Source organism: Carlito syrichta, unplaced genomic scaffold, assembly GCF_000164805.1.
Source record: "Carlito syrichta isolate Samal-C Ts95f unplaced genomic scaffold, Tarsius_syrichta-2.0.1 Scaffold307735, whole genome shotgun sequence".
NCBI lineage: Eukaryota > Metazoa > Chordata > Mammalia > Primates > Tarsiidae > Carlito > Carlito syrichta.
In genome coordinates, this window is record NW_007251831.1 from 12,361 (window position 1) to 31,556 (window position 19,196).

The 19,196-nt window shown below is 37.1% G+C and overlaps 1 protein-coding gene across 1 annotated transcript; it reads right to left on the reverse strand.

The window, feature by feature from the left end:
• Nucleotides 1-14,368: 14,368 nt before the first annotated feature.
• On the reverse strand, nucleotides 14,369-15,464 carry LOC103266980 (olfactory receptor 13F1). The gene has a single exon (XM_008064587.1). It carries the CDS (start codon nucleotides 15,375-15,377, stop codon nucleotides 14,418-14,420), a length of 960 nt encoding a protein of 319 aa, XP_008062778.1. The 5' UTR covers nucleotides 15,378-15,464; the 3' UTR covers nucleotides 14,369-14,417.
• Nucleotides 15,465-19,196: the final 3,732 nt, after the last annotated feature.

Genomic DNA, 19,196 nt, shown 5'->3' on the forward strand with positions numbered 1-19,196 from the left:
CAAAGACCTCCTTACACTGATAAAGGCCTTTGGCAAAGTCTCAGGATACAAAATAAATGTACAAAAGACAATCACATTTCTCTGCACCAATAATAAACAAACAGAAACCCAAATAAAAAACACAATTCCATTCACAATAGCAATAAAAGAAAATGAAATACCTTGGCATCTTCCTAACCAGAGACATGAAAGACCTTTACAATGAAAATTACAAAACACTGCTCAAACAAATCAAAGCTGACACGAACAAGTGGAAAAATATCCCATGCTCATGGATTGGAAGAATCAACATTGTGAAGATGTCCATCTTACCTAAGGCAATCTACAAATTCAATGCAATACCCATTAAATTACCAACAACATTCTTCTCAGACCTAGAAAAAACAACACAGGAATTCATATGGAAACACAAACGTCCAAGAATAGCCAGAACAATCCTCAGCAAAAGAAAAACAAAGCAGGTGATATCACAATACCAGACTTCAAACTTTACTATAAAGCTACAATCATCAAAACAGCTTGGTACTGGTACAGGAACAGGCATATAGATCAATGGAACAGAATTGAGATTCCAGAAGCAAAACCTCAATTTCTCAACCAACTCATCTTCAACAAAGCCCCCACTACCTACCACTGGTGAGAGGAGAACCTATTCAGTAAATTGTGCTGGGAAAACTGGCTGACCACATGCAGAAGATTGAAACAGGAACCCTATCTATCCCCATGCACAAAGGTTAACTGCAAATGGATCAGAGACCTAAATGTAAAACCTCAAATCATAAGAACCTTAGAAAAGGAAGGAAATACTCTCATGGAAATCGGAACTGGCATCCAATTCCTGTACAAAACCCGAAACCCACAGGTCATAAGAGAGAAGATAGACAAATGGGACCTTATTAAACTGACAAGCTTCTGCAAAGCCAAAGAAACCATCAAGAGAGCAGGGAGACAGCCTACAGACTGGGAAAAACTATTTGCCAACTCTGGGTCTGACAAAGGTTTAACATCCTGGATCTACAAGGAACTGAAACATACTGAAAAGAAGAAAACAAACAACCCCATTATAAAATGGACAAAAGATATGAACAGACACTTCACAAAAGAAGACATCCGAGCAGCCAACAAACACATGAAGAAATGCTCAACCTCACTAATCATCAGGGAGATGCAAATCAAAACCACACTGAGATACCACCTAACTCCAGTCAGAATGGCAATTATCAACAACTCAAAAAATAACAGCTGCTGGAGAGGGTGTGGTGAAAAGGGAATACTTCTACACTGTTGGTGAGAGTGTAAACTAGTGCAACCTCTGTGGAAAGCAGTTCGGCGATTCCTAAAAGCTCAAAAAATTGACCTTCCATATGACCCTGCAATCCCCCTACTGGGAATATACCCTGAAGAACACAAATCACTCTATAAAAAAGATACCTGCACACGTATGTTTATCGCAGCGTTGTTCACAATAGCAAGAACCTGGAAACAACCATGCTGCCCATCCAAAGAGGACTGGATTAAAAAAATCTGGTATGTATACACGATGGAATACTACACAGCCATAAAAAAGAATAATATCATGAATTTTACAGCAACCTGGATTATAGAGTCTATAATACTGAGTGACCTCTCACAGAAACAAAGATCCTAGTATCACATGTTCTCACTCATATAATGGACCTTGAACATCCAATGTAATACTATAAGAAAATGACTGACGGTACTGGGAAACTATGGGGGGGGAATGGGATTAACAGTAGCAAATATCTGTCTGGGGATGGGAAAACACCTCTTATCAACAGGGTGCCTGAATGAAACGTAATTGTACACCTATCCCTTAACTGTACCCCACAAAACCATAATAAAAAATATTGATTAAAAAAAAAAGCTCACAAGAGACTATAGAAACAACTGTAAATAGACAAATTGGATAACCAAAAGAAATCTTGATTTTTGAAAAGATACAATGCACTAAAAATCGAATCTAAATAATAATTGAGATTTAATCAGTAATAAAAATGTCTCCCATCAAAAAGAATAAAATAAAATTCCAGAACCTGAGATTTTCATCTAAGTGTTTGTCAATTTAAAATCCAAAGCAATAGATTTTAGAACTAAACATAATTTTGTTGTTCATTTAAAAGGGATAAAAGGTATAGAACAGCCAAGATAAATGCGAACAGATTATAACAATGGTGTAAAAGAATGACATCTGTCCTGCAAGCAGGTGTTCAAGTATATTATTTCATCGTAAGTTCCTTCTTTCGCCTGTTCCATCTCTCCTTCAGGAAACCTCACACCCGGCAGGAGCAGGACTCCGGCAAGTGGCACCCAAACGTGGGGGCTTGAAGGTAATCTTTTCTCTTTCTTCCCATATGACAAAACTCAGTTTCAAACCCTGTTGCAGACCAAAAATGATTGGCAAATAGTTTTAACTGATTTCAGGGGACAAATCTTGTTCCATTTTCCTAAAAATCCATTGTTGCAGGTTGCAAAATAAAACCCCATAATTTTTCCTCGCGACTGTTCCCTAGTTCCCCTTGAGAGGGCGACCTTGGTATTTACTGATGGTTCATCTAATGGGAAAGCAGTAACAATAATTGATGATGAACCCCATGTTTTAAACACTTCAGAAACTTCAGCACAACACACCTCAGCCTCCCAAAGCATGAGATTACAGGCTGAGCCATCGAGTCCGGCTTTTATTGTTGCATAATATTCCATCATGTATATTTACCACATTTAAAAAATCTAGTCCAGTTTCAATGGGCAGCACGATTGGCTCTATGTTTTTGCTATTGTGAATAGTGCTGCAGTAAACATGCGTGTGCAGGTATCTTTTTGTAGAGTGATTTAAATTCCTCTAGTATATTCCCAGAAGGGGGATTGCTGGGTCATATGGAAGGTCAATTTCTAGTAATTTTAGGAATCACCACACTGTTTTCCATAAAGGTTGAACTAGTTTGCATTCCCACCAACAGTGTAAAAGTGTTCCCTTTTTTCTGCAACCTCAACAGTGTCTGTTGTTGTTTGTTTTATTAATAATGGTCATTCTTACTGTAGTTAGGTGGTATCTCAATATGGTTTTGATTTGTATTTCTCTGATGATGACTGAGACTGAGCATTTTTTCATGTGTCTGTTGGCTGCCCCCATATGTCTAGTCATATTTTTTGCCCACTTTTTAATGGGGCTTTTTTTTTTTTGCTTTTAGCACATTTGAGTTCCTTATAGATCCTGGATGTTAGATGTTAGGCCTTTGTCAGATATGCAGTTGGCAAATATTGTTTCCCATTCTGTGGGCTGTCTCTCTGCTCTTGTGATGGTTTCTTTTGTTTTGCAGAAGCTTTTCAGTTTGATGAGGTCTCACATATCAATATTATCTCTCATGGCATGGGCACTTAGGGTTTTGATCAGGTATCGTTTGCTTATTCTGAATTTAATAAGGGTGTCTCCTACATTTTCTAAGATTCTTAATGTTTGAGATTTTATGTTTAGATCTTTGATCCATTTGGAATTGATTTTTGTTTATGGTGACAGATGGGGGTCCTGTTTCAACTTCTGCATGTGGTCAGTCAGTCTTCCAAGCACCATTTACTGAATAGTTTCTCCTCTCCCTAGTGGTTGTTACTGAAGTCTTGGTCAAAGATGAGTTGGTTGAGAAATTGAGGTTTTGATTCTGGAATCTCTATCCTGTTTAATTGGTTAATATGCCTATTCTTGTACCAATACCAGGTTGTTTTGATTATTGTAGCCTTATAGTAAAGTTTAAATTCTGGAAGTGTGCTACCTCTCACTTGTTTATTTTGCTAAGGATTGTTTAGGTTATTCATGGTTGTTTATGTTTCCATATGAATTTCTGTATTGTTGTTTCCAGGTCTGAGAAGAATGATGTTGGTAATTTAATGGGTATGGCATTGAATCTGTAGATTGCCTTTGGTAGGATGGGCATCTAAAAATGTTGATTCTTCCAGTCAATGAGCATAGAATATTTTTCCATTTATTTGTGTCATCTTTGACTTTTTTGAACAGTATTTTGTAGTTTTTGTTGTAAAAGTCTAACTTTTACAACAAAACAAAACAGGAAGATGCTGAGGTATTTCTTTTTTTGTGTGACTATTGTTATTTTATGTGCTTTTTGTTTCTCTGCCTATTTGTTGTTGGTGTTTAAGAATGCAACTGTCCTTTGTATTTTTTTTATACCCCGAGACTTTGCCAAAGTCCTTTATCAGTGCAGGGAAGTTTTTGACAGATTCTTTTGGGTTTTCAAGATATAGGATCATATCGTCGGCAAAGAGAGATAACTTGATTTCTTTTCCTATTTGGATGTCTCTGATTTCCTTCTCTTGTCTGATTGCTCTAGCTGGGACTTCCAACACTATGTTGAACAGGAGGGTTGAGAGGAGGCAGCCTTATCTTGTTCCGGTTTTCAGGGGAAATGCTTCCACTTTTTGTCCATTTAGCAATATATTGGCTGTGGGTTTATCATAAATGGCACTTTCTATTTTGAGGTATGTTCCCTCTATGTCTAGGTGTTCAAAGGTTTTATCAAGAAGGAATGCTGCATTTTATTGAAAGTTTTTCCCACAATTAATGTTATAAAAATGTGGTTCTTATCTTTACATCTGTTGATATATTCAATTATATTTATGGCCTTGTAAATGTTGAGCCAGCCCTGTGTCCTGGGGATGAAGCCTACTTGGTCATGGAGGACGACACTTGAGATGCCTTTTTGGCAAGTTATCCCTCTTTGCTAGATTCTTGTTGAGTACTTTTGCATCTACGTTCATCAAAGATATTGACCTGAATTCTCTTTTTTAATTGGATCTTTACCTTGTTTGAATTTCAGTGTGATGTTAGCTTTGTAATATGATGTAGGGAGCAGTCTCTCTTTCTCAATTGCTTGGACTACTTTCAATAGGATTGGTATCAACTCTTCCTTGTATATTTTTTAGAATTCCAGTGAAAAGCCATCTGATCCAGGGATTTTTTTGGTAGGTAATTTTCTTATGACAGAGTCAATTTCCTGGGTTGTTATTGGTCTATTTGGGATCTCACTTTTTCTTGTTTCAACCTTGGGAGGCTGTGTGAAGCCAGAAAGTTCTCCACTACATTTAGGTTATTGAGTGAGTTTTTCCCCCATACAAATATGCATAGTAATCTCTGATAAACATTTGTATTTTTTTGGAATCAGTTGTGATTTGATTTTTGCATCTCTGATTGTGTTCATTTGAGCTTTTTCTCTCTTTTTCTTGGTCCTTCTGGCTAGAGGTCTATCTATCCTGTTTATCATTTCAAAGAACCAGATTTTTGTTTTGTTGATTTTTTTCTATGATATTTTTGCCTTCTATGTCCTGTATTTGGGCTTTTACTTTGGTGATCTAGATTCTTCTGCTTAAATTAGAATTTTGATGATTGTGCTTTTCCACCTCCCTTAGGTGATTTGTTAGTCTGTCAATGTGCTGCGTTTCTATTTTCTTGACGTATGTTCATGGAGATATAAATTCCTCTCTCAATACTGTTTTCATAGCATTCCAGAAGTTTTGATAAGATGTTTCTTCATTTTCTTTTGTTTCTAGGAATCTTTTAATTTCTGATTTGATTTCGGTGTTGACACAGGAGATGTTCAGTATCATGATGTTTAGTGTCCATATCTTTGTGGATTTTGGGGTAGCTTGGTTGGAGGTGATTTTTTTTTTTAATTTCACTGTGGTCTGAGAAGGTGCATAGCAATATTTCAATCTTGTGAAATTTGTCTATGCTTGATTTACAGTCAAGGATGTGGTCGATCTTGGAGTACATTCTATGTGCTGATGACTAGAATGTATATTCTGTGATTGTTGGGTGGAGTGTTCTGTAGGTATCTACTGAGTCCATTTGGTCAAGTGTCAAGTTGAGGTTCCAGATCTCTTTGTTGATTTTTTTTACCTTGATGGTCTATCTAGAGTTATTGGTGGGGTATTTAAGTCTCCAGCTATAATAGCATTAGAGTCAATATCTTTTTAATTTACTTTGTGGCTGCTCTATAAAAGCTGGTGCTCCTGTATTGGTGTATATATGTTTAGGATGAATATTTCTTGTTGATGGATCTAATCTTTTATCATTATGTAGCATCTTTCCTTATCTTTTTTCCTTTTTGATAGCTTAAAGTTGTTTTGTCTTATATTAAGATCATGACTCCTGCTTTCTTCTGTGATCTGTTTCCCTAGAAATTAGTTTTCCATCCTCTAACTTTGAGTCTGTGGGCATCCTTTGTAGTGAGATGACTTTCCTGGAGACAGCAAATTACTGGGTCATGTGTTTTTATCCAGTTTGCCATTCTAGGTCTTTTCAGTGGTGCATTTAGTCCATTTACATTCAGGCTGATTATTGAAATGTGAGAGTTTGTCCCTATCATAATGCTTTTATAAAACTATTTTGTTTTTGTTTAGTTTTTGCATTCATATATGTGTGTATTTTCATTTTTATGGGTATGTTGTGTGTTTTTGCTGCTTCTGTGTTTGTTTGTGATCTTGTGAAATGTATGGTCCTTCTTTTGCTTCTTTTTTCTTCTGTTCACAGTACCTTTTAAAGCATCTGCTGTAGAGCTGGTCTTGAAGCAGCATATTCTCTTAGGGACTGGATGTCTGGGAAGGATTTTAATTCTCCCTCACTGATGAAGCTTAGCTTGGCTGGCTAGAAAATTCTTGGTTGAAATTTTTTTTATCTCTGAGAACATTAAATATTAGAGTCCAATTCTTTCCAATCTGTAGTGTTTCTACATATAAGTTTGTAGTAATTCTGATTGGTCTCACTTGGTAGGTAGTCTGACTTTTTTCCCTTGCTACTTTTAGGATTTTTTTGTTTTATACTTTCTTTGTGTAGGTGAATTACTATGTGTCTAGGGGCTGGTCTTCTCATAAGAGGTCTTTCAGGGGTTCTCTGAATCTCTTGTGCTTATATAGTCATCTCTCTGGCTAGATGAGGGAATTTTTCTTGAATGACCTCATGGAATGTTTATTCTAGTGTATTTTCTGTTTCTCTTTCTATTTCTGGTATTCTGATCAGATGTAGGCTTGGTTTATTGACAAAATTGAACATCTGTTGGAGAGTTTCCTCTTTCTTCTTAGTTTTTTTCCCTATATTTTTAATCTATTGGGCTAATTCCATATTTTCATCTTCCGGCTCTGAGATTTCTTTGCTTGGTCAATTCTGCTTCCCATGCTTGTTAGTTTGTCATTTATTTCTTGGATGGAGTTCTTTATTTCTAAGAATGCTTTCTTGAGTTTGTTTGGCTCTGTTGCAATTTTATTTAGTTTTAGTCCTTACATTTCTTTGTTTTTATTCATTTTATCCAGTGATTTTCTGATCTCTATAAGTGTTTTCTGGGTACTGTCATTTTCAGAGATAGCCATGTTTGTGCCCCAGTAGCTCTTCTTTCTAGCACTGACACTTTGCCTAGGCTCTGGTTACCAGCAGTTCTTCATTGGTTTTTCTTTATTTGTAGCAGTCCTATCTTTCTGCTTAATTCTGTTGCTCAGTGGAAAATAGAGAAGCAATCACTTCTGATATTTGCTCTATTTTTGGTTCTTCCTTGAGCCAGGTCTCTGGATTTGTTCAATTATGAAGTATAGGGCTGTGGGTAGAACATTGTGCTATCTCTTTACAATTTTGAGCACTTACTAGGGGAAGAGGAGGGCTGCAAGGATCAGAACCTATTGTCAGGTCATAATGTTTGCTATCTGGTGAATAGACCTTCTGGGACTTTCTCTCCCTCTCTGCATAATATGACCGTACAGTAGGTACACTTGCATAGCCCTTGAATCCAAGACAGGGTATAAGAGAGAAGAGAGAGAGAGGAGAAGGAGGGGGAAAAGGGAAAAGAGGATGAAAGGAAAAGTAGAAAGAAAAACAGAAAAAAAAAAGAAAAGCACACAAAAAGTGAAAGAACAAAGAAAGAGAAATAGAAGAAGGAAAGAAAAGAGAAAGTCAGCTGGGTTCAGTGGCTCAGCCTGTAATCCCATGCTTTGGGAGGCTGAGGTGAGTGGATTATCTAAGCCCGCAGGTTCGAGTCCCACCTGGGCAACTTGGTGAGACCTCATCTCTACAATAAATCAAAAAAAAAAAAAAATTAGCTGGGTGTGGTAGCGCATGCCTGTAGTTCCAGCTACTTGGAAGGCTGAGGCGGAAGGACTGCCGGAACCCAACAGGTCGAGGCTGCGGTGGCCGGGAGCAGCCACTGTACTCCAGTCTGGGTGACAGAGTGAGACTCCAACTCAAAGAAAAAAAAAAAAAGAAAAAGAAAAGAGAAAATCAATCAACAAACAAAGCAACCAAATGAGATAATAAAACAAACCAATACTGCCACCAGCCTCCTTCTTGGGCAGTTCTGCCATCTGTGTCTATCATCCAGCTGCTGGCTCAGGATGGAAGGAGGATTGTCTGGAGTTCTGTATCTACCATTACCTACCAGGGATTGTGCCCTGGGGACAGCGTTCTCTGAAGTCATAAAGGGAAGCCTCAACATAACTCTTGAGGTCATAAAGAGAAGCCTCAACATAATGCAGAGATCAGCACCTGGTCTTAAGATGCAGTTCTGCTGTTCCACAGAGGCAACCCTGGAGCACTTCTCTGCCCAGGCATTAGAGAGTCTGCTCAGTTTCTCTGCTGGGAGCTACTGCTCCCTTCCCAGCAGTTACCAGTTCAGGCTTGGGGTGGGGTCTCCCCTCTGCTTCCTTGGGAGTCTGTCTCGGGCTCCATCCCTGAGTTCCCTCTGTGGCCCTCACTGTCAACATTCAGCTCAACACAGCAAATTTTCCCTGGAAAAGCTCCCAAATTATCTGCTTCTAGGTCTGTGTTTGCATGCATCTGTGTTTGGTCCAGTGTGGGGGTAGGGTGTCTGTCAATCCAGTATTGTGCACTTGAAGTATCCTCTATGGGCAAACAATGGTCAATTTCAGAGGGGTGCAAAGATCACCCATTGTTCTCAGAATGCAGGCTGCTCAGAATGCAGGCAGCTCAGAATTGGGCAAGATAAAGCAGGTCTCTGCCTAGTTCCAGGTCAGAGAAAATGGTGGCAGTCCATGTTTTTTCCCTCCAGCAGGGCTCAGCTTCAGATTTCCTCATCATGCTTTCTGCATGGCCCCTGCTGCCTGTGCCTGGCCTGTTGCCATAGGTGGTGGTATGGGCCAGTTGTCAGCTGATCTCTTTTGCCTTTTCCTGAGAGATGCCTCAAGGATGGTGGATCTTTCTGCACTTGGTGGGTGCCAAATTCAGAACAGTGGGAAATGGTAGCCATTTTGGCGGGGCACCAAGCATATGATCTCATGTCTCCTCTTAGTTGGACATTTGCTCACCACTTGAACACATAAACAGATGCAGATTTTTTGGGTGGGGGCACTCACCTATTCAGAGGCTCACACTCTTACCAGATCCAATGTCATCATGCCCTCAATCTGTCTGCAAACTCTAAATTTAATTCATTGAGATTAATTTCCTTATCTAGCATATAAGGAGAAAAATAACTCCAACCTTATTTGAGAAATAAAACAACCTATAAAACTCTAAGTGAAATCTTGTAAAAAATCAGAGTATTTCAGGACATCCCATAAAACATAGCAGTATTATTAGTTCCTGATTACTTACCCTTAATGTTGGCACATGTTTCCCTGTTCATCTCTAGTAACTGCAGAGGGAGAAATAATAAGAACAATGATTGGTGTAGTAACTATGATTTTCTAAACACTGTAACCCTGAAATGATACTTTATATGTTTTTATGTTTAATCCCAAAATAACTTTGAACATAGGTATTTCTCACCCTGTTTGCTAGATAAGAAAATTAATCTCAGTGATATTAAGAATTGAAAAATAAAATTAATAAGTGGAGACAATGGCATGAAAAACTAGATTGATTTTAATATAAATATAAGATTGTACATAATAGGCATGCATGTAAGAAAGTTGGTTGAGTAAGGAGAACATCCAGGCAGAGGGGCAATGTGGTAGGGAATGTCAGAGCCTGAGCAGAGTGAGAAGGATGTTCACATGAGGGTGAGCCTGGCATGAGAAATCAGAGTCCAAACAGAATGAGGAAGTCATCCACATGTGGAGGCTGCCCCCTTACTAGCTATTAGATCCCAAGCCTGGAATGATATGTGGAATCTTGAGGGCAGTAAGTGAGAATGGATGAGTGTGGGGAGTTAGAGCCTGAGTAAGTGTCCATAATGGGGCATAGCCCCAGAGTGTGTGGTCAGAGCCTGGGTAAGAAGAAGAAGACATCCTTGTGAGGCTGTGGGTAACAGTGGAGGTAGGAGATTGGCTAAATACCAGCAGATTAATAAAATAAGGAATTATGTTAGAGATTACAGAGGTCAAGTTTCTCACTGAAACTTCTCAAGAATATAATTAAACTTAGAAAAGAAAAAAGAGTGAAATGTATTCTGTTGAAATTCAACATATTAATTGACCTAATGATTTTTAATATTATAAATGGATATAAAAATGAATGCAGATAGAATTTTGTCCACGTATGTAATACACACACACGTGCGTGTGAGTAAGGGTGTGTGTGTGTGTGTGTGTGTTCTAGTTCTGTCCACCAAAGAGGGCTAGGAATAGCAACCTTTATCTCCAAACACTTTCTGCATCCACTGGTTTCTCCAGTGCTTCCCATATTCATTACCTCCCTTAACAATGCTCTTTAGAAGAGAGTCTCACAGCTTGACATATATCTTTTTAAACATTCTAAAATCATTCAGCAATTTGGTTCAAGCTCTTCCTTTGAGTGCTCTGTGTCAGTTTCTTATAATTCTCATGCAATAAAAATCACTGGATCTTATAGAACATACAAATTAAAGGTATCTTGCTAGAAATTCTAATTTGATTTATCTAGATTAAGCCTGACCATAATATATTTAGCAAGTATTCTTAGCTATCTTTATTTTCAGTATGGTTTGGGAAAGTTTCAGGTTAGTTAAAAAAAAGAAAGAAAGAAAGCAGAACAAGTATTAGTGTGTTCTTGAATGGACAGGATATTGCTAAACTTACAAAACGGACCACATCAGAAGCCAAGTAAAAGCTTATTAACTTGGAAAAAAAAAAAAGAAAACCAGAAATATTTTGAAAATAAAAACTTTAATCAGACATTTATGAATCAGTGGCATGGATGGATTCCCACTTAATGTGTAATTGCAAAAGCAAATGTCTCTGAGGTCATATGAAAATGTTTGAAGATGGTATGGGGGTGGGCCAGAGGGAGATGCTCCTTAAGAACTTGAACCTTGCTCTCTGAGAGTTTAAATGGTAAATCTTCCATGAGGAGTTGAAATTACTCATCTGTACGTTAAAGCCAATCCACTGTGTGAGAAAAACTTCTAAGAACACCAAATATGAATATTGCAAACACGATCTGAATGTTACCTCAGATGTGCAGGACTGGAAAGTGGAGCAATTCTATAAGCCGCATTCTAATAAACTATTTCTTCTCTTGATAAAGAGTCTAGTAGTTTATAGGTGGAATATTTAAAAGCTGAATTAATAAAAGTACCAAGCAAAATGTTGGTTACCAGAGGTGGGTGGTGAAGAGGTGGGAAGGAAGAAAATGAGGAATTGGTGATTAAAAGGTACAAAGTTTCAGATACACAGGTAGAGTAGGTTTTGAGATCTACTGCATAGCAAAGTAACTATAGTCAATAATAAGTTATCGTATATTTCAAAGCAATTATGAAAGTAAAATGCAGAAGTCTCACCATAAAAAGTTATAGACAAGTGAGGTGATAGATATGTTAATCAGCTTGATTTAATAATTTCACATTGTATTCACAGAGCAAAGCATCACATAGTATCCCATAAATGTATAAAATTATGTTCATCAAATATAATTAAAAACTTGTAGCAGTGGAGGATATAGAATAATGAAGAAGCAATCAGATCACAGTTCAGGATTATGTATGTAGTTTCATCCTGGGGAGACAGCAACAAGACATATTTGAGATATTCGGAAGTTAACTTCATCCTGGTTCCAGTTGTTTGAACAAGATGACTCTCATAGATATCTGAGGACCCTTTCTAGGCTCGTGATGAACTAACAGGTAGAAAAGACCATTTCATTGGATTTTGCCTCTAGTCGGCTTCTTGGACTATCCAACAAGTAATTCCTGGCTCATTACATCCCTTAAAACAGTGATAAATAAAGACTTTGAAGAAGACACTAAATGTCCACTGGAGCTGATGAAACAAAACAATTTCAATACTGTTTACAAGTTTCTTTTCACCCATATAAACAAATAGTATGAATTTATGTACTTTTAATGTTTTTGACTAACTGGAATTAGTGTTTTTGTAAATCGATGTAGAAATTGAGTGGTAACAGGTTTGTTTTTTTACTTTTTGCAAATGTTTTATTGACAGTGTATTTTGCAGAACAGAAATTTTAACAAAATTTTGACAGAGAAAAGTCAATACAATGGAATAAAGATAGCCTTTTCAACAAATGATGCTGTAACAACTGAATATCCACATGCAAAGAAATGAATCTAACACAGCTTACACTTTTCACATCACAACAATTAACTCAAAAGTATCATAGACCTAAATGTAAAATACAAAACTATAAAAGTCATAGAAAATAACAAAGGAGAAAATCTATATGACTTTGAATTTGGCAATGACTCTCTAGATACAAAATTAAAGACATGAAAAAAGTAAAAATTAAAACAAAATAAATTAAAGCAAAAAAATTGATAAGGTGGATAAACGAAAACTTTCATTAAAATCTTCATCTGTTTATTTTCTAGATATTTCCTGAACAATATAATTCACAGTCATAATTTCAACTCCTAGTTTTATGTTTGAGCTACAGAGTGATAGGTAATAGGTTTAACAATCCTTCTTCTTCTTCAACTAAATAAGAGCTTCACACCACAGTCACTATTGTCTGATCAAGAAGTACTTAAGTAAAGGATGAAAAGTTTTTAAAATATGTTGCTTTGATTCACAATATAAATTTCCTGTCCCTACTTTTGGAGAGATTAGAGTGAATAAAACTGGGTATCTGATACCCAAGGAGGAAAAATTTTTTTCTGACATATGCTAAGGATTAAGATGACCAGTACAGTTCCTAGGTTGAATGTTTTCCTCCTATGTGGTTCCATCCTTAATCCATTCACCTAAAATTGAATCATTTCTTGCAAGCTCTGTCTTGCTTAGGCTTGGACTTCTTGTAATAATCATCTGTAATTTGTCTCAACCTCCATAAGCCTAAGGCTTAGGGACATTATCTCTGTTTAGCAAGAGGTACCTACTCCATAGGATAAAGCCAACATTCACATAAATCCAAGGAAGCTTCTCTAATAAAGAGAAAGTAATATGTACATGCTGGCTTCACTATTCTCCAACTCCAGTGAGAGAAAAGACAAAGTGCTTCAAAATGCAACATTGGTGAAATTAATTTATGTAATTTTGCTCACATATATTAAATACACTCATAAATATTTTTCTACAATATGTGTCTACATTCATATATAATTTCTTTTGCAAGGTAGTCTCTGAACAGTAGGAATATTTCACTTCTTCAGCCTTAGTTAGTCAATTTAGCATGCTTTAAGAAAAACAATTATGTGGATGGTGAGTGTGTTGACAGATTCCCTGAGACAACTGAAGTATAAGAGTATTCTGATCTTATATCCAGAAACACTTCAAGATCTCCCAAATGTAATACATTGATTTCACTTCATACATAGGATTACAACTGTGTCAATGCTTGTTATGACATATTTGCATAAACACAGATGCTATTCATTCCCCACATGCATATTCCAAATTTAAAAAATCATAATATATTTAATTAAATCTAAAACCATACCTTTTCCATTATGGAAGCTAGGAAGAATTCCAAAATCAATGGTGTTTTGGTTTCACAAATTAGACACAAACACACATTTTATATATACACACTCTATCTATACACTTACACACATATACACCTTAATTTATGTGTATACATGACTTGAATTGTATCCACACATTTAAAAATAACCATTTTTTCCTTAAACTCAGAGGCAGTGCAAATTATTTAGACTAAATTATCTCAAAATGTACTAGTTTCAAAATTTTACATGTTTGATATATTAGGTATTGCCATGATTATGCCATAGTTGGACACTAAGATGCTATAGCAAGTCAAATATAAAGCAAAAAATATTAAAATGGATGTTAAGTTAATATTATATATATATGTTCATTGCTTTCCTGGAAACATAATTAATTTCACATAGATAATTCATTAATCTGAAAGTCTTTCTTACAAGGCAAATCAAGATAGAAGATATAATGTGAGCTCTTATTAAAAATAAATACCTTCTATGGTTTTGGTTTGAGTTAACTCCCATGCAATCTTCTGGACAATGTTGGAGATTATCTAGATGAGTCTGCTTGTTCCAACATTATTTGAGAATAGGAATTAAGAGAGTATTAAAAGGATTTCTAATCAGCAATTTTTTTACAGCCACTTTCACCTCTTTATTTCGTAGACTATAGATGATAGGATTCAACATAGGGGTGAATCCAGCATATACCAAAGCCATAAATTTATCTATTTCCTGTGAATCTACAGCTGAAGGCTTCAGGTACATGGAGAAAGCTGTCCCATAGAACAAAACCACCACAGTCAGATGGGCTGCACATGTAGAAAAGGCTTTGCTTCGTCCATCCACTGAGCTGATTCTCAGGATGTTGGCGAGGATAAAGGCAAAAGAGATACAAATGAGAAGCATTGGCAAGGGAAGAAGAAGTATACTGATCACCAGCATGATTAACTGCACCATGGAGGTATCCACGCAAACTAATTTCAAGATAGCCAGAATTTCACAAGTGAAATGATTGATGGTGTTATTACCACAGAGAGACAGTGGCAGCACAGACATTGCTTCCACCAGGGCAGTGAGAAAGCCTGTCGCCCAGGAGCCAGTTGCAGTTTGAACACAGACCCTCCTGTTCATGATGCTGGGGTATCTCAGGGGGTTACAGATGGCCACATACCGGTCATATGCCATCATGGAGAGGAGCACACACTCAGTGGAGCCCATGGCAAGTGAGAAGTACATCTGAGTGGCACATCCTGAGAATGAAATGGTGTTTTTCCCTGAAACAAAGTTTGCCAGCATTGGAATGAGAGCAGAAGAGGTGTACAGGATGTCCAGAAAGGAGAGGTTTCTGAGGAAGAAGTACATGGGGCTGTGAAGATGGGAATCCAGGATGCTGATGGAGATCAGAATAACATTGCCTAGCAAGGTAATCAGATACATCAGCAAACACAGCACAAATATGATGACCTCAACTTTGGGGTAGTGGGAAAATCCCAGGAAGAAAAAAACTGTTACAGATGTCCAATTTGCCTGGAACATTTTATTGTGTTATAGTCATCTGTGTATATATATAGATGGATTAACATCACATATTATATGTAAGCCAAAGGATCTCCCCTTCACATATCTGGCATGTTTTCTTTATATGAACTTGTGGTCTGTTCTTAAATGCTTCTTTAAGTTAGTGATAATAATATATGTTTGAAGGAATCTGTCATTAATACAAAAAACTTAAGCAGGAAGTCAAAAGATAAATCCTCAAAGTGTTACTTTTGCCAATGTTGGGGTGGGAGGAGGATTTACTACGTAAACATTAAGAGAGAATAAGAAAAATAACACAATATTTTGCTTTCTTTTCCAAAGTCACACCTTAACTGATCTATTATTACATATCTATTTACCTCTAGAAATGATTCTCTTGGCTCAGCTTGGTCTTCTTACTTAGGAACTATTCTGTGTTCCAAGTTCAAAGTTTCTTCTTCCACTCAGAAGTATATCCAAAATATTTTGGAAAACAATAAATTTTTTAAAAGTTATAAATTTCTGCAGTCACAAATTAACAGAGCCTTGAACATTTATACACAAGCCCAGAATTTCCTTCTCAAACCCAGGAAAATGGTGACAGATACTCAAATGGTGGGCGATACATGGCAGATTTCTTTCATATTACTGTAGTTGTCCTAATGTATTAGTTACAGAAACATCCTCCAAAGAACAAGCCATTGGCTTTGTAAGGACACTTGAGTTACTTGTTTTTGAAGTTTCCAATTCGTGCAGCAAATTAAGGTTAGAAATCTAGTTGTACAGTATTACAAATTCTAAAACTCCAGGGACAGTGTCCCATAGATCCAATTATAGTCAGTAGTTTGTATGGTCTAATTGTAGTGTTATCCAAACAAGAAAAAAGCATGTTCTTGTCTACACTGTCCTGGGAACTTTACTCTTCTCCCAAACGTGTTATGAAAGCAGTCAGGCCGGTTAATTTCAATGAAGCAAATGTTAATGGATAATGTTGGCAGTTTCTCCTTTAGATTGAAGGAGAGTTTCATAATATGAACGAGATCAAGTTGTACTTGCTGTAGAGCCCAAAAAAGATAGGAGCATGAGTGCTTTGGTGAGTCTTTTAGTGTTCATTACCGCTTAAAGGAAAAATATCAAAGGTAGATATTCCTCATAGAACATGAAGGTCCATTTGCTTTAAAAAAACACTTTTTCTTTTGGAAAGTTAGCTTCACCATATAAAGACATCTTTACCATTCAGAAGTTCACTGAAGGCTCTATCTGAGTGATGCTTTATAATCCCTGTTCACAACTACCCTATTTTCCAAGTGAGAGCTGAATGGTTAGCAGTGTATGATGGTGTTAGGAAACATGAAGTCAGTTTCATTATAGTAAAACTGATTGTATAACTTGCTTCATAGTAGCAGATTTTATTTTTTATTATTATTATTTTTTAAGTATTTTATTTTAAAGATGTGGGGTACAGTTCAGGATTAGGTAAACAAGTGGTCATCTTACAGGTAGCGTTTGGGCCTCCCTTTGGTCCCCACTTTGCCTGCTTGAGATCAGGTACCTTATTGATACTGTGTTCTCCCACCCCCACCGCCACCCCCGCTCTGGCAGTATGCAGCTACTGCCAATCCCTTTCTTATAGTATTATGATAAATGTTCAGGATCCACTTATGAGTGAGCACACGTGGTACTCTGTTCTTTGTTTCTGTGTTATATCGTTGAGTTTGGTAGATTCTAAATCCATCCAAGCTGCTGCAAAGTCCAAATGCTTGTCCTTCTCTATGGCTGCATGATATACCATTGTGTATATGTACCACATTTTAAAAATCCAGTCCAGTTTTGATGGGCAGCACGATTGTTCCAGTTTTTGCTATTGTGAATAGTGCTGCAATAAACAAGTGTGTGCTGATATCTTTTTTATAGAATGATTTGAGTTCCTCTGGGTGTATTCCCAGTAGGGGGATTGCTGAATCATATGGAAGGTCAATGTCCAGTTCTTTTAGAAATGACCACACTGTTTTCCAAAGGGTTACACTAGTTTGCACTCCCACCAGCAGTGCAGAAGCACTCCTTTTTCTCTGCATCCTGACCAGCATCTGTTATTGTTTTACTAATGATGGCCATTCTTGCTGGAGCTAGGTGGTATCTCAGTGTGGTTTTGATTTACATTTCTTTGATGATTAGTGAGGCTGAGCACTTTTTCATGTGTCTGTTGGCTGCCCATATATCTTCTTTTGAGAAGTGTCTATTCATGTCTTTTGCCTACTTTTTAATGGGGCTGCCTGTTTTTTCCTTTTGGTACATTTGAGCTCCTCATAGATCCTGTATGTTAGGCCTTTGTCAGATAAACAATTGGCAAATATTTTTCCCCATTCTGTTGGCTGTTTCCTCATTCTCTTAATGATTTCTTTTGCTTTGTAGATTCAGTTTGATGAGATCTCACTTGTCTATCTTATCTCTTATGGCATGGACACTTGGGGTTTTGATCAGGAACTGGTTATCTGTTCCAATTTCCATAAGGATGTCTCCCACATTTTCTAAGGTTCTTATAGTTTGAGGTTTTACATTTAGGTCTTTGATCCATTTAGAGTTGATTTTTGTTTATGGTGATGTGTACGGTGATAGATATGGGTCCTGTTTCAATCTTCTGCACGTGGTCAGCTAGTTTTCCCAACACCATTTACTGAATGGGTTTTCCTCTCCCCGATGGTTGTTGGTGGAGGCTTTGTCAAAGATGAGTTGGTTGAGAAATTGAGGTTTTGATTCCTGGAATCTCTATCCTGTTTCATTGGTACATATGCCTATTTTTGAACTAATGTCAGTCTGTTTTAATTGTTGTAGCCTTATAGTAAAGTTTAAAGTCTGGAAGTGTGATGCCTCCTACTTTGTTTCTTTTGCTAAGCACTGTTTTGACTATTTGCGGTCATTTATATTTTCATATGAATTTCTGTATTGTCATTTCCAGATCTGAGAAGAATGATGTTGGTAATTTAATGAGTATTGTGTTGAATCTGTAGATTGTCTTTGGTAGGATGGACATCTTAACAATGTTGATTCTTCCTATCCATAAGCATGGAATATTTTTCTTTTTCTTTTTTTTATCAATATTTTTTATTATGATATTGTGGGGGTACAGTTAAGGGTTAGATATGCAAATATGCTTCATTCAGGCTCTCTTGTTGATAATAGGTGTCTCCCCATCCCCAGACAGATGTTTACTACCATTAGTCCCATCCCCCCCATAGTTTCCCAGCACTGTCAGTCATTTTCTTATGGTAGTGCGTTGGATTGGATGATCAAGGTCCACTATATGAGTGAGGACATGTGATACTCAGATCTTTGTTTCTGTGAAAGGTCACTCAGTATTATAGACACTAGTTCCATCCAGGTTGCTGCAAAATTCATGATTTTGTTCTTTTTTATGGCTGCATAGTATTCCATCATGTATATGTACCACATTTTTTTAATCCAGTCCTATTTTGATGGACAGCATGGTTGCTTCCAGGTTCTTGCTATTGTGAACAATGCTGCAATAAACATTCGTGTGCAGGTATCTTTTTTATAGAGTGATTTGAGTTCTTTAGGGTATATTCCCAGTAGGAGGATTGCGGGGTCATCTGGGAGGCCGATGTTTAGAGCTTTTAGGAATCGTCACACAGCTTTCTACAGAGGTTGAACTAGTTTACACTCCCACCAACAGTGTAGAAGTGTTCCCTTTTTGCCACACCCTCTCCAACAACTGTTATTTTTTGAGTTATTGATAATTGCCATTCTGACTGGAGTTAGGTGGTATCTCAGTGTGGTTTTGATTTGCATCTCCCTGATGATTAGTGAAGTTGAGCATTT